Raw genomic sequence first — 15,445 nt, forward strand, 5'->3', positions numbered from 1 at the left:
AGAAACAACACACATTTGAGCTGTTTGCTGAAAAGGATGAAATATTTTACGAGTTGTCACATCATGTACACAACGTGGTGTGTTTAATTCTCTGACATAAGAGCATTAGAGTCTGAAGTGTCTCTCTCTGTGTGAACAGGTGTTAACCCAGTAGTGGTTGTGCATTTAATTGTGCTATCAGTAAAACTTATAAACACATACACACACCCTCATTCTGTTTTTTATTTATTCATTTTTAAGTGCCATGGATCCTGGGCATCGTAGGAGTAACCCTCGACTCACAGATGTAGATGGAAGCTATCAACAAGTAATGGAGAGACCAGCAGATCAGGAGCAGAGATCCAAGGATGGAGAGGCTTGGAGGCTTGTGGATATACTTCTGTCTGGAGGTGCTCCCTGGGGCTTCACTCTGAGAGGAGGAAGAGAGCATCGTGAACCTTTACTCATAACAAAGGTATTTGTTGATGCTAATTACTTGTGACCTTGGCAGGAGGCCTGTATGCCACATCTTCCCAAAATGTTGTAGACAGCGACATGGATAACATGCTGTTAGAATAGTAGCATACATCCTGCTTTGTTGTACTGGAGGACTTGTACATCCGTTAAGATGAGTCGGTTTTGTCAGAGATGCACATCGATTATGTTTGAGTCATACGCCTAACCTCACACACATTTTCCCTGCTCATTATCTCATACTCAAACAAATGCTTTATGAGCATTTTTCTTTGCCAGAACTGTCTAAAACTGAGGAATTTACCTTTTCTGAGTGAATTACGTTAATAGTGGAGCCAGGATTGAAGACTTAGTTCCCTCCAGTTTTCATGTCAACCATTGCTCTATGAAGTCATATTTGGGCTCCATAAACCTGTCTGGTGAGCCTAAGAGAGTGATGGCCTCTTGTTCAGCCTTCTCCTTGTTCCCACTGTAAACGTCTCTTTGTATGTCAAACATGCCCTGCACCATCCCTCTCTCAGACACTGTATGTGACAAGCATTCCAGTGTTTCGTCTCGTTAAATAACTCATGGCTGCTCGCTGGCTGTTCTGTCATATGGACATGGTTAGAGATGGAATCTTTGAAATGGCAACACAAATACTGTTGACCACACACCGACCAAACTGTCAACCAACAACTCTTCGGACAACTTGTTGGTCAAGGTCATCCATCATTGTAGAAGTTCAGTGTTCATGTGGCCCCTTGCGGTAGCTGTTCCTTTCCTTGCACAGGTGGTTCAGAGCCGGCCGTAAATGATCGTTGTGGGCTGTAGTTTAGAGTCATTTGGTATAGTGATTTTAACTTTGGTTCTTTTAAACTCCAAATCGACTGTCACGTGGTCAAACCAATGTTGGTTCTACATGTTGAAACATCCAGAACGTAAATCCTATGGCTTCGGTTTACTTAGAATATGGGGGGTATTCACACCAACCTGACTGTGGCCCGTTTTATGCTAACAGGTAGGGTTCTGTTGCTATATTTAGGGTTGAACAACATTTCACTGTTCTCTGTATAACAACTTCTGCTATGTTTAAACAGTGTGGAGAAAGGGTAAGATTATTCTGTCATAGTGCCAGTAATGTCAGATTGTGTCTGACATAACACACTGCTGCCTCCCTGGTGGGTAGTTAATGATTTACTGCAAAGGACCTTGTTGGTTAATTCGAAGCGGAGAAACACCAGCTTCTGTTTATCTAGAATTCTGCTGTTCTGCTTGCTTTAGTCTTGTGTGTCATTTCTCTATTGACCAGAACAAGTCCAAAGTCCGCCCCAGCCACATCAGGCCCCAGTCCATCGAGGCCCAGCCAGTTCACAAGCTCAGAGTAGCCCAGAAGCACCCACCTGTACCCTCACTGTAGGTTTTTAGAGACATGTGATTCAAATGATCTGAATTCTTACCGTTTTGCTAAGTAGGCTGGAAGCTTATGGTTCAGCCACAGTGGTGAATTGTCAGCGTAAGCCACTTCCCAGCGGCATTTGAAACTTTGGGTTCAGCCTTGGCAGGCTTTCAGTTCTTTTTTGCCACTGAATACCAGAGAAACGGTGCAGGAGACCTCCCGTGGATACGGTCACCCGCTAACCAGTTGGTGAGATGTTAATTTTTGACTTATCTGTCTAGGTATCGCATGAACTGTTTTAGCCCAATCCAGGACGAGTCTGTCTTTGATTTAAGAAATGCAGTTATGATTAACGAACTGAGAGGTAGAATTTGACTGCCTGTCTTTTTCATTAATGATGGTTTACATTAATGATTGGATGATATGATTGGTTTACATTAATGATTGGATGATATGATTGGAATGGCCTACATTAACACAGATGTGGTTGTGAAAAACATCTACTCTTATGATGCAGAGGGATTTATAGGATCTAATGATATCAGTTTCAGAAGGCTATACGGAAAGGCTCAACACTTTTTATATTCCCTTTCTGTGTTTGGGTCAAGTTGTAGAGTAGTTTAGTGTAACTGGCAGTACCAGGAACAGGGGAGGAATGTTGGAGCTTTGCACTATTCTCCAAATGTACTGAATTATCCTTGACAGCCCGAAGCCCTCTGGAATGGCATGATGTGGCATCTGTGATAAATTTAGCCAGGATTAGAGATCTAGATCCTTCTGTTAGTGTTCCTCAGATCACAGTCTTTGATTCTGAAGGCCGGGTTATATTATGTTGAATTCCAGGTGAAGATCCAACTTGATGAAGAGGGTAAGATCAAGATGCTTGAACTCTCAATGTCCCGGGGGTGCTGTTGCTCGGAGACATGACTTACCGATGATGCTAGACAAGTCCACCTCTGAACATCAGCTGTATGATCAAATATATAGTCTAACTGTTACCCTTTTAGTTTTATAGTCTGATGTCTGGATAGTGTCTGAAGGAGAGACTCCTCTTGTAAAGATCACACTGCTCACATTTACATGGAGTCATTTAGCAGACGCTCTTATCCAGAGCGACTTACAGTAAGTACAGGGACATTCCCCCCCCCCGAGGCAAGTAGGGTGAAGTGCCTTGCCCAAGGACACAATGTCATTTGGCATAGCGGGGAATCGATCCAGCAACCTTCTGATTACCAGCCCGATTCCCTAACCGCTCAGCCACCTGACTCCCAATCCATCTGCTCCTGATCCATCTCTGTTTGGTTCCTCCTGTGTGCTCGACTGTGAGCTCATAGCAGCCTGGGTTGGAGGTACACAGTCATAATAGCCTCAGGAACACTCAGTCCTCACTGAGGAGGACTGAAATGATAGACTATGTGAGTCATTTTCCCTCATTTAAGATCTTTGTGGATTCTTTAATGAAAGGGAATAAAACCTCCTTGGAAGGTTGAAGACCGTCGGAGCATTGTTTAAACTTGGAGAAAAAAATTATCTGGATCTCATTAAAATTCTCGACATTCCACTCGTGCCCGCCTTATGTTTTGCCAAAGGTCTTCATGGACTTTGTTTAAGTCCCCTGTCTGAATAAACCTAAATAATCCTGTTTTACACTGCACGCACCTTACGCTTTCAGAGAACACATTTTAGCTCTGCTAAAGACTTTAAAAGAGGCAGGGGGGAAATCTGGAGGGAAATGTCGAAGCTCAACTTGTTGTGACATGTTTTATGTCCTGAACAATCACCCACATTCACAAACTGGTTTTGCCAATTAAGAATTCTTTGTGAGACATGTTTGTGCCTTGGTCTTGACTGTTTGGGAATTGCTCAACCACTGGGGGGAGAACCGCAGTCAGAACGGAACATTTTAAGTGCATAAACTTGTTGGAAAGAGTATCTTAGCCCAGTTTTGTATTTGTTATGAACTTTGACACAAAAAAACTGACTTTGTTCAGTCTGTAGTTTTTTTGGAGTCTCAGGGTTATTTACCATAGGAGGTGGTGGGGATGGATGGGAACACACACCAGGAATGTTTAGACTATCCTACCAGAGCTGGACAAGAGGGGGATGTCTGAGGGTGTGTGTGTGTGTGTGCATGTGCTCACTGCTCAGGGAAGGCAGGGACTAGCTCACAGCTCTTAGGGAGAAGACTCCTATTTGATGGAAGCGGAATGTCGGTGGACGGTGGAATGTTGGATGTGGGACATCTTTCCTTTTTCTAGTCAGGGCTTTTGATTGTGTGTGTGTTAATGTATAGCTTGTGTGCGTTTTATAAGGTGTAAGGAATAGGTTTGCAAGGTGTCAAAAACTTTACATGTTCATTAACTGGCTACCTATGGGCTTTTGGCTTCACTGGAAGTCTAATAGAAAGATGCTTGGTCAGGCACGTAAAAACAGTCTCTGTAGACAGCTTGCTCCCCACCAAATACCTAAACATGCATGTGTCAGATAGCCATAGGACTGGCTGTGTTGTAATGTGTTCTGACTTTCCTAGTCTGCCCCCAGCAGGGAACACATGTGTGGGAGGCCTGGCCAGAGACGGGAGCCTCAAGTTATGACTCGCGTCCGCACTCGTCTAACGCTGATAGACGACGTGAGACACCCAGACCTGGTTCTCTGACCCTCCGGCGCTAAGCCGTGCGTAGGCGAAGCTGTAGGCCAGACTTAGTCCCTGGGATCACAGTGTCCTGTCAGCACAGTGCACAGGACGCCCGTCAGCAGAAAAAAAGGCACATTCCTCCCCGCCGGCACCACATCCTTCCCTCGCCGCACCACGGAGGGACATCTGGCTATTTTGGGCAGGACACGGGGTGTAGGGGGGGGGGTGTCCAGGATGAGGAGAGTTTGGGGGGTGGGTGGATATTGGCGTAGAGGAAGACTAGCCTTGAGCTGAGGGGATCTCATCATCCCAGGTCCACTTAGCAGGGTGAGAAGAGTAATATGGAGAGAGGGGGAGAGAGGGAGAGGGAGAGGGGGGAGAGAGAGAGGGAGAGGGGGAGAGAGGGAGAGGGGGAGAGAGAGGGAGAGAGGGAGAGGGGGGGAGAGAGAGGGGGAGAGAGAGAGAGAGAGGGGGAGAGAGAGAGGGGGAGAGAGAGAGAGGGGGAGAGAGAGAGAGGGGAGAGAGAGGAGGGGGGAGAGAGAGAGACACAGAGAGAGAGAGAGAGAGAGAGAGAGAGAGAGAGTTGGGTTTCCTCTTTTCCATTGTTTCAGCTCTTTCTTTTCCTCGCTGTGGAGAAGAGGATCCTGTCAAGCTGTTTTGAATTATTTCTCTGTGGGAGGGGGGGGGGGGGTAAAGGGGGTTTGGGGAGCGGGGGGGGGGGTTGGGGGAGCTTACTGAGGTATCCAGAAAAAAAACCTTTGCCTCCTTGAGCGCTGAGTGGACTCAACCACAGGATGTCACAGAGACCCGGCTGATTTCGAAATAATAAACATCAGGGGTGCTCTGGGCGTGTGCAGCCAGTGCTGGGATGGTGTGAGGCCGACGGGTTGGTCTCGCACTGTTCTGAGGTGGAATACGTCGTTAGACTTTTGAGATAAGGTCTCCTGTGTTGGTGGTGTTTGCTTTAGCAGGCGAGTGACTGCAGGCAGTTTCGGGTTTTGGCTTCTGTGTCTCTGCATGCGTTAAATCTCAGACCGGTTATGTCCAACAGCAGCAGCAGCAGCAGCAGCAGAAGAAGAAGAGTAGTGATGTCATCCAGCCTCCTCTGTTTTGATAGGGCAACAGCTTTTTCTGTCGAGTGTGAGGCACTGACTCATACAGGAGTGTGTGAACTGTGTCTGAGAAGAACAAACATTGCGCGCCGTTTCAGGAATTCGATATTATGTTTCCCTTCGATCGATATCCGCAGTTCACCATACAGTGTTTCTCCAAGAGTCCTCTTTTAGTAGGAAAAACGAGGAAAGGTGAATATTATTCAGAGGCATCTGAATATTATCTGGCATCTGCCGTAAGGTCAGATCACGGCCTAGTGGGTTGGAAAGGTACACATAGCTCTCTGAGTCATTCTGCATCCACTCCCCCTCCACTCCCCCTCCACTCCCCTCCCCCTTTCTCCCCTTCACTCCCCTCTCCCAGTGGAGGAGTGGAGCTCTCGTTATCAGCTGTGCAGCTTGACTGCATGTTTCCAAGTTTCCACACTCTCTCAATCTCTCTTTCTTCCTTTGTCTCTCTCTGCCTCTCTTTCTCTCTGCCACTCTCTCTTTGCCTCTTTTTCTGCTCTTCTCTCTCTCTCTGCCTCTCTCTCTCTCTCTCTCTCTCTCTGCCTCTCTCTCTGCCTCTCTCTCTGCCTCTCTCTCTGCCTCTCTCTGCCCCTCTCTCTCTCTTTCTCTCTCTCTCTCTCTCTCTCTCTCTCTCTCTCTCTCTCTCTCTCTCTCTGCCTCAGCCTTTGGTTTCCTCTATGCCCTGCCCCCCCTCCTGTGTCCTGTGATGTCCAGGGTCCTCATGGTGGGTGTTCAGGAGTAAACACCTGACTCCCTAACCGTGGCCTGTTTCTCCGGTCACCCATGTCACTGTTGGGTTAACAGGTCGTCACTGTTGGGTTAACAGGTCGTCACTGTTGGGTTAGCAGGTCGTCACTGTTGGGTTAACAGGTCGTCACTGTTGGGTTAACAGGTCGTCACTGTTGGGTTAACAGGTCGTCACTGTTGGGTTAACAGGTCGTCACTGTTGGGTTAACAGGTCGTCACTGTTGGGTTAACAGGTCGTCAGTGTTGGGTTAACAAGTCGTCACTGTTGGGTTAACAGGTCGTCACTGTTGGGTTAACAGGTCGTCACTGTTGGGTTAACAGGTCGTCACTGTTGGGTTAACAGGTCGTCACTGTTGGGTTAACAGGTCGTCACTGTTGGGTTAGCAGGTCGTCACTGTTGGGTTAACAGGTCGTCAGTGTTGGGTTAACAGGTCGTCACTGTTGGGTTAGCAGGTCGTCACTGTTGGGTTAACAGGTCGTCACTGTTGGGTTAACAGGTCGTCACTGTTGGGTTAACAGGTCGTCACTGTTGGGTTAACAGGTCGTCAGTGTTGGGTTAACAGGTCGTCACTGTTGGGTTAACAGGTCGTCACTGTTGGGTTAACAGGTCGTCACTGTTGGGTTAACAGGTCGTCAGTGTTGGGTTAACAGGTCGTCAGTGTTGGGTTAACAGGTCGTCACTGTTGGGTTAGCAGGTCGTCACTGTTGGGTTAACAGGTCGTCACTGTTGGGTTAACAGGTCGTCACTGTTGGGTTAACGGGTCGTCACTGTTGGGTTAACAGGTCGTCACTGTTGGGTTAACAGGTCGTCACTGTTGGGTTAACGGGTCGTCACTGTTGGGTTAACGGGTCGTCACTGTTGGGTTAGCAGGTCGTCACTGTTGGGTTAACAGGTCGTCAGTGTTGGGTTAACAGGTCGTCACTGTTGGGTTAACAGGTCGTCACTGTTGGGTTAACAGGTCGTCACTGTTGGGTTAGCAGGTCGTCACTGTTGGGTTAACAGGTCGTCAGTGTTGGGTTAACAGGTCGTCACTGTTGGGTTAGCAGGTCGTCACTGTTGGGTTAACAGGTCGTCAGTGTTGGGTTAACAGGTCGTCACTGTTGGGTTAACAGGTCGTCACTGTTGGGTTAACAGGTCGTCACTGTTGGGTTAACAGGTCGTCACTGTTGGGTTAACAGGTCGTCACTGTTGGGTTAACAGGTCGTCACTGTTGGGTTAACAGGTCGTCACTGTTGGGTTAACAGGTCGTCAGTGTTGGGTTAACAGGTCGTCACTGTTGGGTTAACAGGTCGTCACTGTTGGGTTAACAGGTCGTCACTGTTGGGTTAACAGGTCGTCACTGTTGGGTTAGCAGGTCGTCACTGTTGGGTTAACAGGTCGTCACTGTTGGGTTAGCAGGTCGTCACTGTTGGGTTAACAGGTCGTCACTGTTGGGTTAACAGGTCGTCACTGTTGGGTTAACAGGTCGTCACTGTTGGGTTAACAGGTCGTCACTGTTGGGTTAGCAGGTCGTCACTGTTGGGTTAACAGGTCGTCACTGTTGGGTTAACAGGTCGTCACTGTTGGGTTAACAGGTCGTCACTGTTGGGTTAACAGGTCGTCACTGTTGGGTTAACAGGTCGTCACTGTTGGGTTAACAGGTCGTCACTGTTGGGTTAACAGGTCGTCAGTGTTGGGCTAGCGGGTCGTCACTGTTGGGTTAACACTCTGAAGTCAGTGTGGTCAGTGCCTCTGTGGCTGATCCCAGCCCAGCCCAGCATCCTTGGAGGGGGGTGAGGCCGGTGTTTTTCCAGGTGTGTGCCCTTCCAAGGCCCTGCGGTGTCCTGCCTGCCTCTCCTCAGCTTGGGAACCTATAATAAGGCCTCCATGACACAAACACTCTGTGGTTTGTTGTTCCTGCTCAGACGTTCCTGACCTGCTGTCTTTGATGTGTTTTTACGCCCCCCTCCAGGCCTCCTCTCTAGAAATACACCTCCCCACCCTACTGTCTAAACAAACACTGCTCCGGTCAGTTCTGAAGGGTTCCCGTTCCGTCCTCGTCTGTTCCGATGCCCTTTTCGCCTGTTCCAAGGCGCTTGGTGCCCCGTGGCGTAAGGTCCTCAGTGTTTCCGCCATGTTGATTTTGCCGTGGCGGCTCGCCCGGCGGTATCAGAAATAGGGCTGTACAAAATGTTAGGGTTGTATATCAGCAGTGATTGTTAGAGTGCATGTCGGAGAATAGCACGGACACGCGCTTCACAGCGCGGTTGAGATTGCGTTTGTGCGTCCTTGAGAACTGTAAGTCGTATAACTTATGTTGTCAGTTGATTTAAGCCTGTTATTGTATTTGACTATAGTTCTTGCAAATTTCAATGAAGTTGACTGGCGATTTTCGTTGTTTGTATTCTTCCCCTGCTAGCGAAATTGCACGTCTGTTGATTCGACAGCGATTGCTGCCGTTGCTCACGTTTGTATTTTAGGTGCATTATTATGCTGAGGTAGTTTTAATTATTATAGTGGGTATATTGTTATTATTTTCTACAGAATGCTTAGCCTATCAAGATCAAATGAAGCAGACAGTGTACATGCTTCAGAGGGGCCTACCTTAATCAATAGGCTAGGCCACTGACCATTTACAATAAGTTGTTACGTCAATTATTATTGGCAGCATTTATGCCATTTAGAACATACTTTATACGTGTAAGGTGTCTTTAAGTAGGCTAACTCTATTTCTTTAGGGGAAATAGGATGAAAATATGTGCAATATTACATTAGCTATTAGGCTATTACATGACCCTGCTCCGACATATAGGGTTGGGGGGAGGGGGGGTGTTGGGACAGACCTGCCCCCACTGCAGGTCTCCTTGAGGAAACACTGTTCCCCTGGCTGGGTCCTGGCTGATCTCCAGTGTGTCCTGTGTTCCAGGTGGAGGAGGGCAGCAAGGCGGCGGCCGTCAGCCTCCAGGTGGGAGACGAGCTCGTCAACATCAACGACTACCCCCTGAGCGGCTACAGGCAGGAGGCCATCTGCCTGGTGAAGGGCTCCTACAAGACTCTCACCCTGGTGGTGAAAAGGTACGGCCGAGAGACACCGACCTCCTCCTTTCACTTTCTCTCACCGTCTCTCTCTTGCTCTTGCTCTCTCTTTCTTTGTCTATATCTCCCTCCCTCTCTTCTCTCTCCTCTCTCTCTCTCTCTCCCTACTGGAGCTCTGGAGCGCACACCTGCTGTTGCCCCCCCCCCCCTCTCTCTCTCTCGCCTGGGTCGCCATGACGACATCCCAAAGAGAGGGATGATTGGATTGCAGCGAGGAGGTACTTTCCCAGCTGTCGGTCGGGCCTGGCTGTGATGTAGCTGGTGATGTAGCTGGTTACTGTGTCAGTGTGGCTCAGGCCTGTGGTCCTGGTCATTGACCCACTCTCCTGCGCTCGCACCAACTGGATTCGCCTGTTCAGCCAGATTGAGCCGCGCCGCTGAGTTCAGGGTTGTTTACACAAACGGGAGGAAGTGGCTGGAGGGTGACATCACTCTCCAGTGTATCAGACCCCGCCCCAGCTGGTGTGGGAAACACCTGTCGTGGGAAAATTGTCTTCTGTCCCGTGCTAATCCAGTAATCTTATCTCCCAGTCACTACCAATCGGCTTAGATCATTTTTTGTGTGTTGCACGCCATGACGGCAACAATGAAAGAGAGTTTGCATGGTGCCTCCTGGAGGCTGCGTTTATTCAAAACAAACGCACGCCAACTTCCCTCTTCCTGGTTTCCTCTCTCTTGTCATGCAGGACAAACCGACACGTGCCCACGAACAATAAGCTTGCGTCACTCAATGAACCCTCCCACGAGCTATACAAACTGACACGCTGCTATGGGTGGAGTGTCCTGTAAGGTAACTTCTGAATCCTTTGGAACATGTCCAGGCAGACGCGTTTTAAAAGGCCCCATTGTGTGCGTAACACTGGTTTCTTTGTCTCGCCTCTTTGTCTGGACTTCACGCCATGTCGTTTAATATCAGAAGCTAAGTCCTGCGCAAACACGCTCCCACAATAGCGTCCTCTCTCTGCGCTCGTCCCCTGGCAGAGACGGTTGCGGATGGCTGTGCGTACTGTACGGCTCCCCACAACAGGAACAATGACTGGAGGAGACGGGGGAACCCATGACACGCACGAGCCTCGCGATTCTGCTGCGCCCGGCTCGGACTCCATGATCTCTTTTCTGTCGCGTCATCCTAACCCTGTGACTGCTGACACGTTTCTCCCTCCCTCCCCTCCTTCCCTTCTCTCCTTCCCTCCCTCTCTTCCTCCTCTCTGTTGATGTGAACCCTAGACATAGTAGATGATGCGAAGGATGTGAAACGGCTGCGGTGACGCCACCAAGTTGTGGCTGGGTTTGGGGCTTGTCGCGGGGCTGCACCCCGATTCTTAGATGCAATCTCCCAGGGGCGCAGTGTGCCTGAGAGAGGAAGGCCGCTCGTACCAGAGTGACCATCTAATCGCCCTGAGAGCACCCTTTCACATCTCCACGGGGACCATCGTCTCCGCCCACATTTAGTCGTGATTATACGACGAGCAGAAAAAACATCCCAAGCCTGTCGTTAGGCAAAGCCACAAAAACAAACTGGAGTCTGAATTAGACTGGAAGATTCCGGGGCTCAGTCGGTACTGGGACCTCAAAGCTTGGCTGTCTGACCTGTCTGCCGTGCTCATTTGCATGGGATTGTTGATGGAGGCGGCCTGTAGACCTTTTCACAAGGTGTTTCAGGTCTGGACATGGCTTACAATGTGGGCTTGGCCATTCCATGGAGCAACAATTTGTTAGCACGCTAGTCTAGGGCACCACCATAACACACCTTTCTTAATGAAATAATGGATTCACTTTTATTTTAAGCGGTGTAATTTTCCAAATAACGTGTATTGAATTGAATGGTGGGTGGGGAGAGAGTTTATCCCTGGTATCTCATGATCTGCAAACAAATGTTCCACCACTGCACTGCACACATTCCCCAGCCTTCCTAGTTTGTATTCTCTTCAGTATGTGTAAGGCGGCGTTGTGGCCCGGTTGATTTGACAGTGTGGCTAATGTCACAACGCAGACAGACAAGCCGGCAGGGGGTGGAAACTTCCAGAACCCGCTCCCGTCTGCAGGCGTGGCCACGGAGTGGGAGGAGCCTGGCTCCAGCCTCTCACCTGTGATGACTAATGTGGAGCGATGAGGTCATCAGGAGGCAGGGCCGGGCACAGGTGACCGTGGTGCAGACACGGGTGGGGCAGCAGAGACTATGGGATGTGGTAACCAGCGGTGATGAGCTTTGACACGGTTTCAGACCAGAGGTGTTCAGTGATCATTTGCTGATCAGCTTTTGGTGCTACTGATATGGAGCTGCAGAAGGCTAAGATCTGGCAGATAGTAGAAGAAGAAGAAAAAACACGTCAAGCTAAACTTTTAATCTCTCTAAATTGGATAGTCTGGTGTCTTTGCCCAGTGACATAAGTAGAGCACCTAGCTGTGATTCCGAAGGCTGTCTAAGCTGTCTTGTGAGACAGTGCTTGCTTGCTTTGTTTATCTTGGGGTTCCCTCCCCTTGGGGTTCCTATGCGGTCAGCATGAAGAGTGCATAGGAACAAGGATGTGTTTGGATCAGAGGCTGTGTCTGGATGTTGCAGAGACCTGTCCTATGTTCAGCCTCGTCACAGAGCCACCTAGTGGTTTAAAGTCGTGCACGCCAAAGAAAGTTTGACTTTTTGCTGTGCACTTTTGTAAGATTCTTTGCATTGACCACATAGCCTTTGCAAGCTAAACGCAACAAAAAGGAACAATTGTTTTCTCTCTGTCCGGTCCGAGCCCAAGGAGGGTTTACGTGGTTCAGATGTGCTAATCCCTCCCCCCCACACACACACACGCACACCATCCCGCTAAATTGTGTTTTGCTCTATCAAGGTAACATGATTCAGCTTTCATTTCATGGATATTGATGGGGAGCAGAGCAATTTTCCCTGCCTCCCCTCTCCCCAAGAGACAGAATAATCTAGAATGACTCCAGCGTTCCAGGCTGATGACTTTAACCTTACACAGAGCAGCAGGCGGTTGCTCGTTCGTGTTGAACACTTACTGAGGTATGTAACCCTAAGCACTTTCTCATGTCTGCTCTGAATTTATTGCTGAATCAACACAGTGAGTGCTACCCCTCACAGTCCAACTAAAGGCCATGCAAGGGAACTGAATCGGTAACCTGGTTGTGTTTTTAGATGCTTCCTTTGCTCGGCTGCATTATGAGGCATGTTATGTCATCAGCTAATTATTAGCGGCTTATATTAGCTGCTAATTTTAGCAGCCAAGTGGGAAAGATTGCCTTATTTCTGCCACTTAATGAAACATAGGGACCCACGTGTTGAGGATCCTCCAGGTGTTTAGGGTCCCCCAGGTGTTGAGTGGTCCTGGTGTTGAGGGGGGCTCAGGTGTTGAGGGGGGCTTGGGTTTTGAGTGGCCCCCGGCTTTTGAGTGGCCCCCAGGAGTTGAGTGGCCCCCAGGAGTTGAGTGGCCCTGGTGTTGAGGGGGGCTCAGGTGTTGAGGGGGGCTCAGGTGTTGAGGGGGGCTCAGATGTTGAGGGGGCCCAAGTGTTGAGGGGGGGCCCTGGTGTTGAGGGGGCTCAGGTGTTGAGGGGGGCCCAGGTGTTGAGGGGGGCCCAGGTGTTGAGGGGGGCCCAGGTGTTGAGGGGGGCTCAGGTGTTGAGGGGGCCCAGGTGTTGAGGGGGGCTCAGGTGTTGAGGGGGCCCAGGTGTTGAGGGGGCCCAAGTGTTGAGGGGGGGCCCTGGTGTTGAGGGGGCTCAGGTGTTGAGGGGGGCCCAGGTGTTGAGGGGGGCCCAGGTGTTGAGGGGGGCCCAGGTGTTGAGGGGGGCTCAGCTGTTGAGGGGGGCTCAGGTGTTGAGGGGGGCCCAGGTGTTGAGGGGGGCCCAGGTGTTGAGGGGGGCTCAGGTGTTGAGGGGGCCCAGCTGTTGAGGGGGGCTCAGGTGTTGAGGGGCAGCGTGTCAGCACAGACAGCCACCGCCTGGTATTCCACTCAGCCCAGGAATGTGCCGGTCATTATGGCTCCCTCACGGTTCAGCTCTCCCTCCCATCCATGACTGGCCTGATTGTGAGTGCTGCTTTGTTAAAGTCCAAAGGGGGAAGGGGGGGTGGAATCACCTCCAGGATCCAGCATTTTCTAACGTTACATTTAAGTATATGTTATTGCCACCCTCCGCTAAGTGATCAGATCTGGCCATTAAGCATGGACGGATTATCCACTGTTTTAAGCAACAGTCAAGAACCAACATCCCTGTCTTAAGTAAGGAAAAGGGTCAGAGTTAACTAGACCCTCTAATCTGATTACCAAATACCTCATCAAAACTAAAGGCCTTTTTAATCGTTCACGTCAGCGATGTTTCGGATCGACATGTGAACTGGCAGCGTTTTGTATCGATACGTTTCAACATGAGAAGTCAAATTAAACGTTGAGTTTTAACTTCCCTGGCTGGTGAGCATTCACTTCCAGGAGAGGGGGATGGGGGGGGGGGGGGGTAAGAGCAGCCAGCGTTTTAGTGAAGTTAAAAGCCTTCAAATGGCCCTGTCTGGAATGTATGCTCCAAGGTTCCCCATACAATAGATCATTGTGAAAGGTTGTTTAGTAAAGCCCTCCTATCAACTTTAGGCCCAAACAGTTCTTCGCTAATCTTCTTGCCTGTCACCAGACCGAGTTTTAATCAAAACTTTGGAGGTCAGGCTGTAATCTAAGTCTGTTTTTAAGTCTCCTACAAAGTTTCTGTTGTTGAACTTTGCCGGTGTCTGTATGAACCAGGTGGTATAGGTTCTTTATCTGCGGTCAGACGGTATCAGAGTGACCATGCAATCTGCTCACAACACTTCTTCAGGAGGCGTTGAAAGTATCCTTGAACTAGAGACCCTACTCCGTTATATGGCCTTCCATCTTCTGTTTTGGCTTGATACTTTCTGTTGGCATTTTCACGAATTTCAGCATGTAGCCAGCCAGCCATTTCTAAATTGCACGGTCATCTATTTAGTTTGATCCTTTTAAAAGTATGTTGTGGCTGCTCAGGTGACAAGGCCAAGCTGTTGATGTCACTAAAATCACTCAGGCAGTTAGCTGGTTTGCTTGATTGTTGAAATCATCCGCTGCTGTGGTCTGTGTTGGGGCGGGGGGGCGGGGGGGGAGGCTTGCTGCGTTCCCTAGCTACCGAGGGCTTTAGAGAACCACCGTGGCCTTCCACCTCAACCGATCAACCTGTTGCCATAGGGATGAGAGAAATGCACGTCTGCCTCACAACACAAGGAGAGTCCACCGTTTCAACTCATTAGCATACCGGCCCCCGGGAGCCAATGGGGACGGCTCAAGGTGCCGGATTACTCAAAGGGGAATGGCTGGGACAAAGGCCCTCCTCCTTCCCTTATACACCCCACCGCCCCCTTTCAGGGGTAAACCCCCCCTGCCCCCTCCCCTCACCCTGGCTCATACCCACACAGGCAGTAGAGGTTTCAGAGTCGGCGTGTCAGGGTGGCTTTTACGTCGCAAGGCTGTCGGTGTGTGGCCAGTCTGAGGACCTGGCGGTGGCTGTTTGGTCCAGGCCGTCGAGGAGGGAGAGGTGCCGTGCGCTGATGGCCAGAGCCCGGCGGTAGTCAGTGGTCTGTGTGTGTCTTTGTCCCGGGCCCCCCCCCCACCACCACCGGCTTCCCTTTTGAAGTGCCCGTGGAATGTGGTGCGTGAGGAGCCCAGCTAGCTAGCCCAGCTAGCTAGCCCAGCTCGCTAGCCCAGCTCGCTAGCCCAGCTCGCTAGCCCAGCTCGCTAGCCCAGCTCGCTCAGCTCTCTGGAGGTCTGTGGGTCTGCTGCCCGGCTGGAACAACACTGGCTCCCAGGGAACTGGAGAGGATCTGAGGTGAGCAACCAACTCCTCACCTTCTCGTTCCCTTCCCTGCCCCCCCCCCCCCCCCCCCTCACACTCCACCCTCTGAGAACCTGGTGAGTTGATTGGCGCCTCCTCTCTCGTGTGTTCTTTCAACTGACCTTTTTAAGTTCGAAGTGTTGCACTGTCTTTCTTTGCTGTGTAAACTTGCTTCTGGGTACTGGAGGGTGTTATTTGTCGCT

General features: G+C 50.0%; 1 protein-coding gene and 1 long non-coding RNA gene across 8 annotated transcripts in view; one reads left to right on the forward strand and one right to left on the reverse strand.

The window, feature by feature from the left end:
* Positions 1 to 15,445, forward strand: part of shroom2a (shroom family member 2a) — a 32,993-nt gene that overhangs the window by 2,354 nt on the left and 15,194 nt on the right. For all 7 annotated transcript variants that reach the window (XM_084675835.1, XM_084675829.1, XM_084675828.1 and 4 more), the window contains exons 2-3: positions 241 to 454; positions 9,241 to 9,389. In XM_084675835.1, coding sequence (XP_084531961.1) covers positions 241 to 454; positions 9,241 to 9,389 — 363 coding nt within the window. The remainder of the gene's footprint in view (positions 1 to 240; positions 455 to 9,240; positions 9,390 to 15,445) is intronic.
* On the reverse strand, positions 213 to 2,177 carry LOC146254555 (uncharacterized). Its single transcript, XR_014731463.1, has 2 exons — positions 1,893 to 2,177; positions 213 to 409 (listed from the first exon to the last, which is right to left on the reverse strand). It is a non-coding gene; the product is annotated as an uncharacterized LOC146254555 (long non-coding RNA).

This window comes from Hypomesus nipponensis, chromosome 16 (assembly GCF_054491055.1).
Source record: "Hypomesus nipponensis isolate SF chromosome 16, ASM5449105v1, whole genome shotgun sequence".
Classification (NCBI taxonomy): domain Eukaryota; kingdom Metazoa; phylum Chordata; class Actinopteri; order Osmeriformes; family Osmeridae; genus Hypomesus; species Hypomesus nipponensis.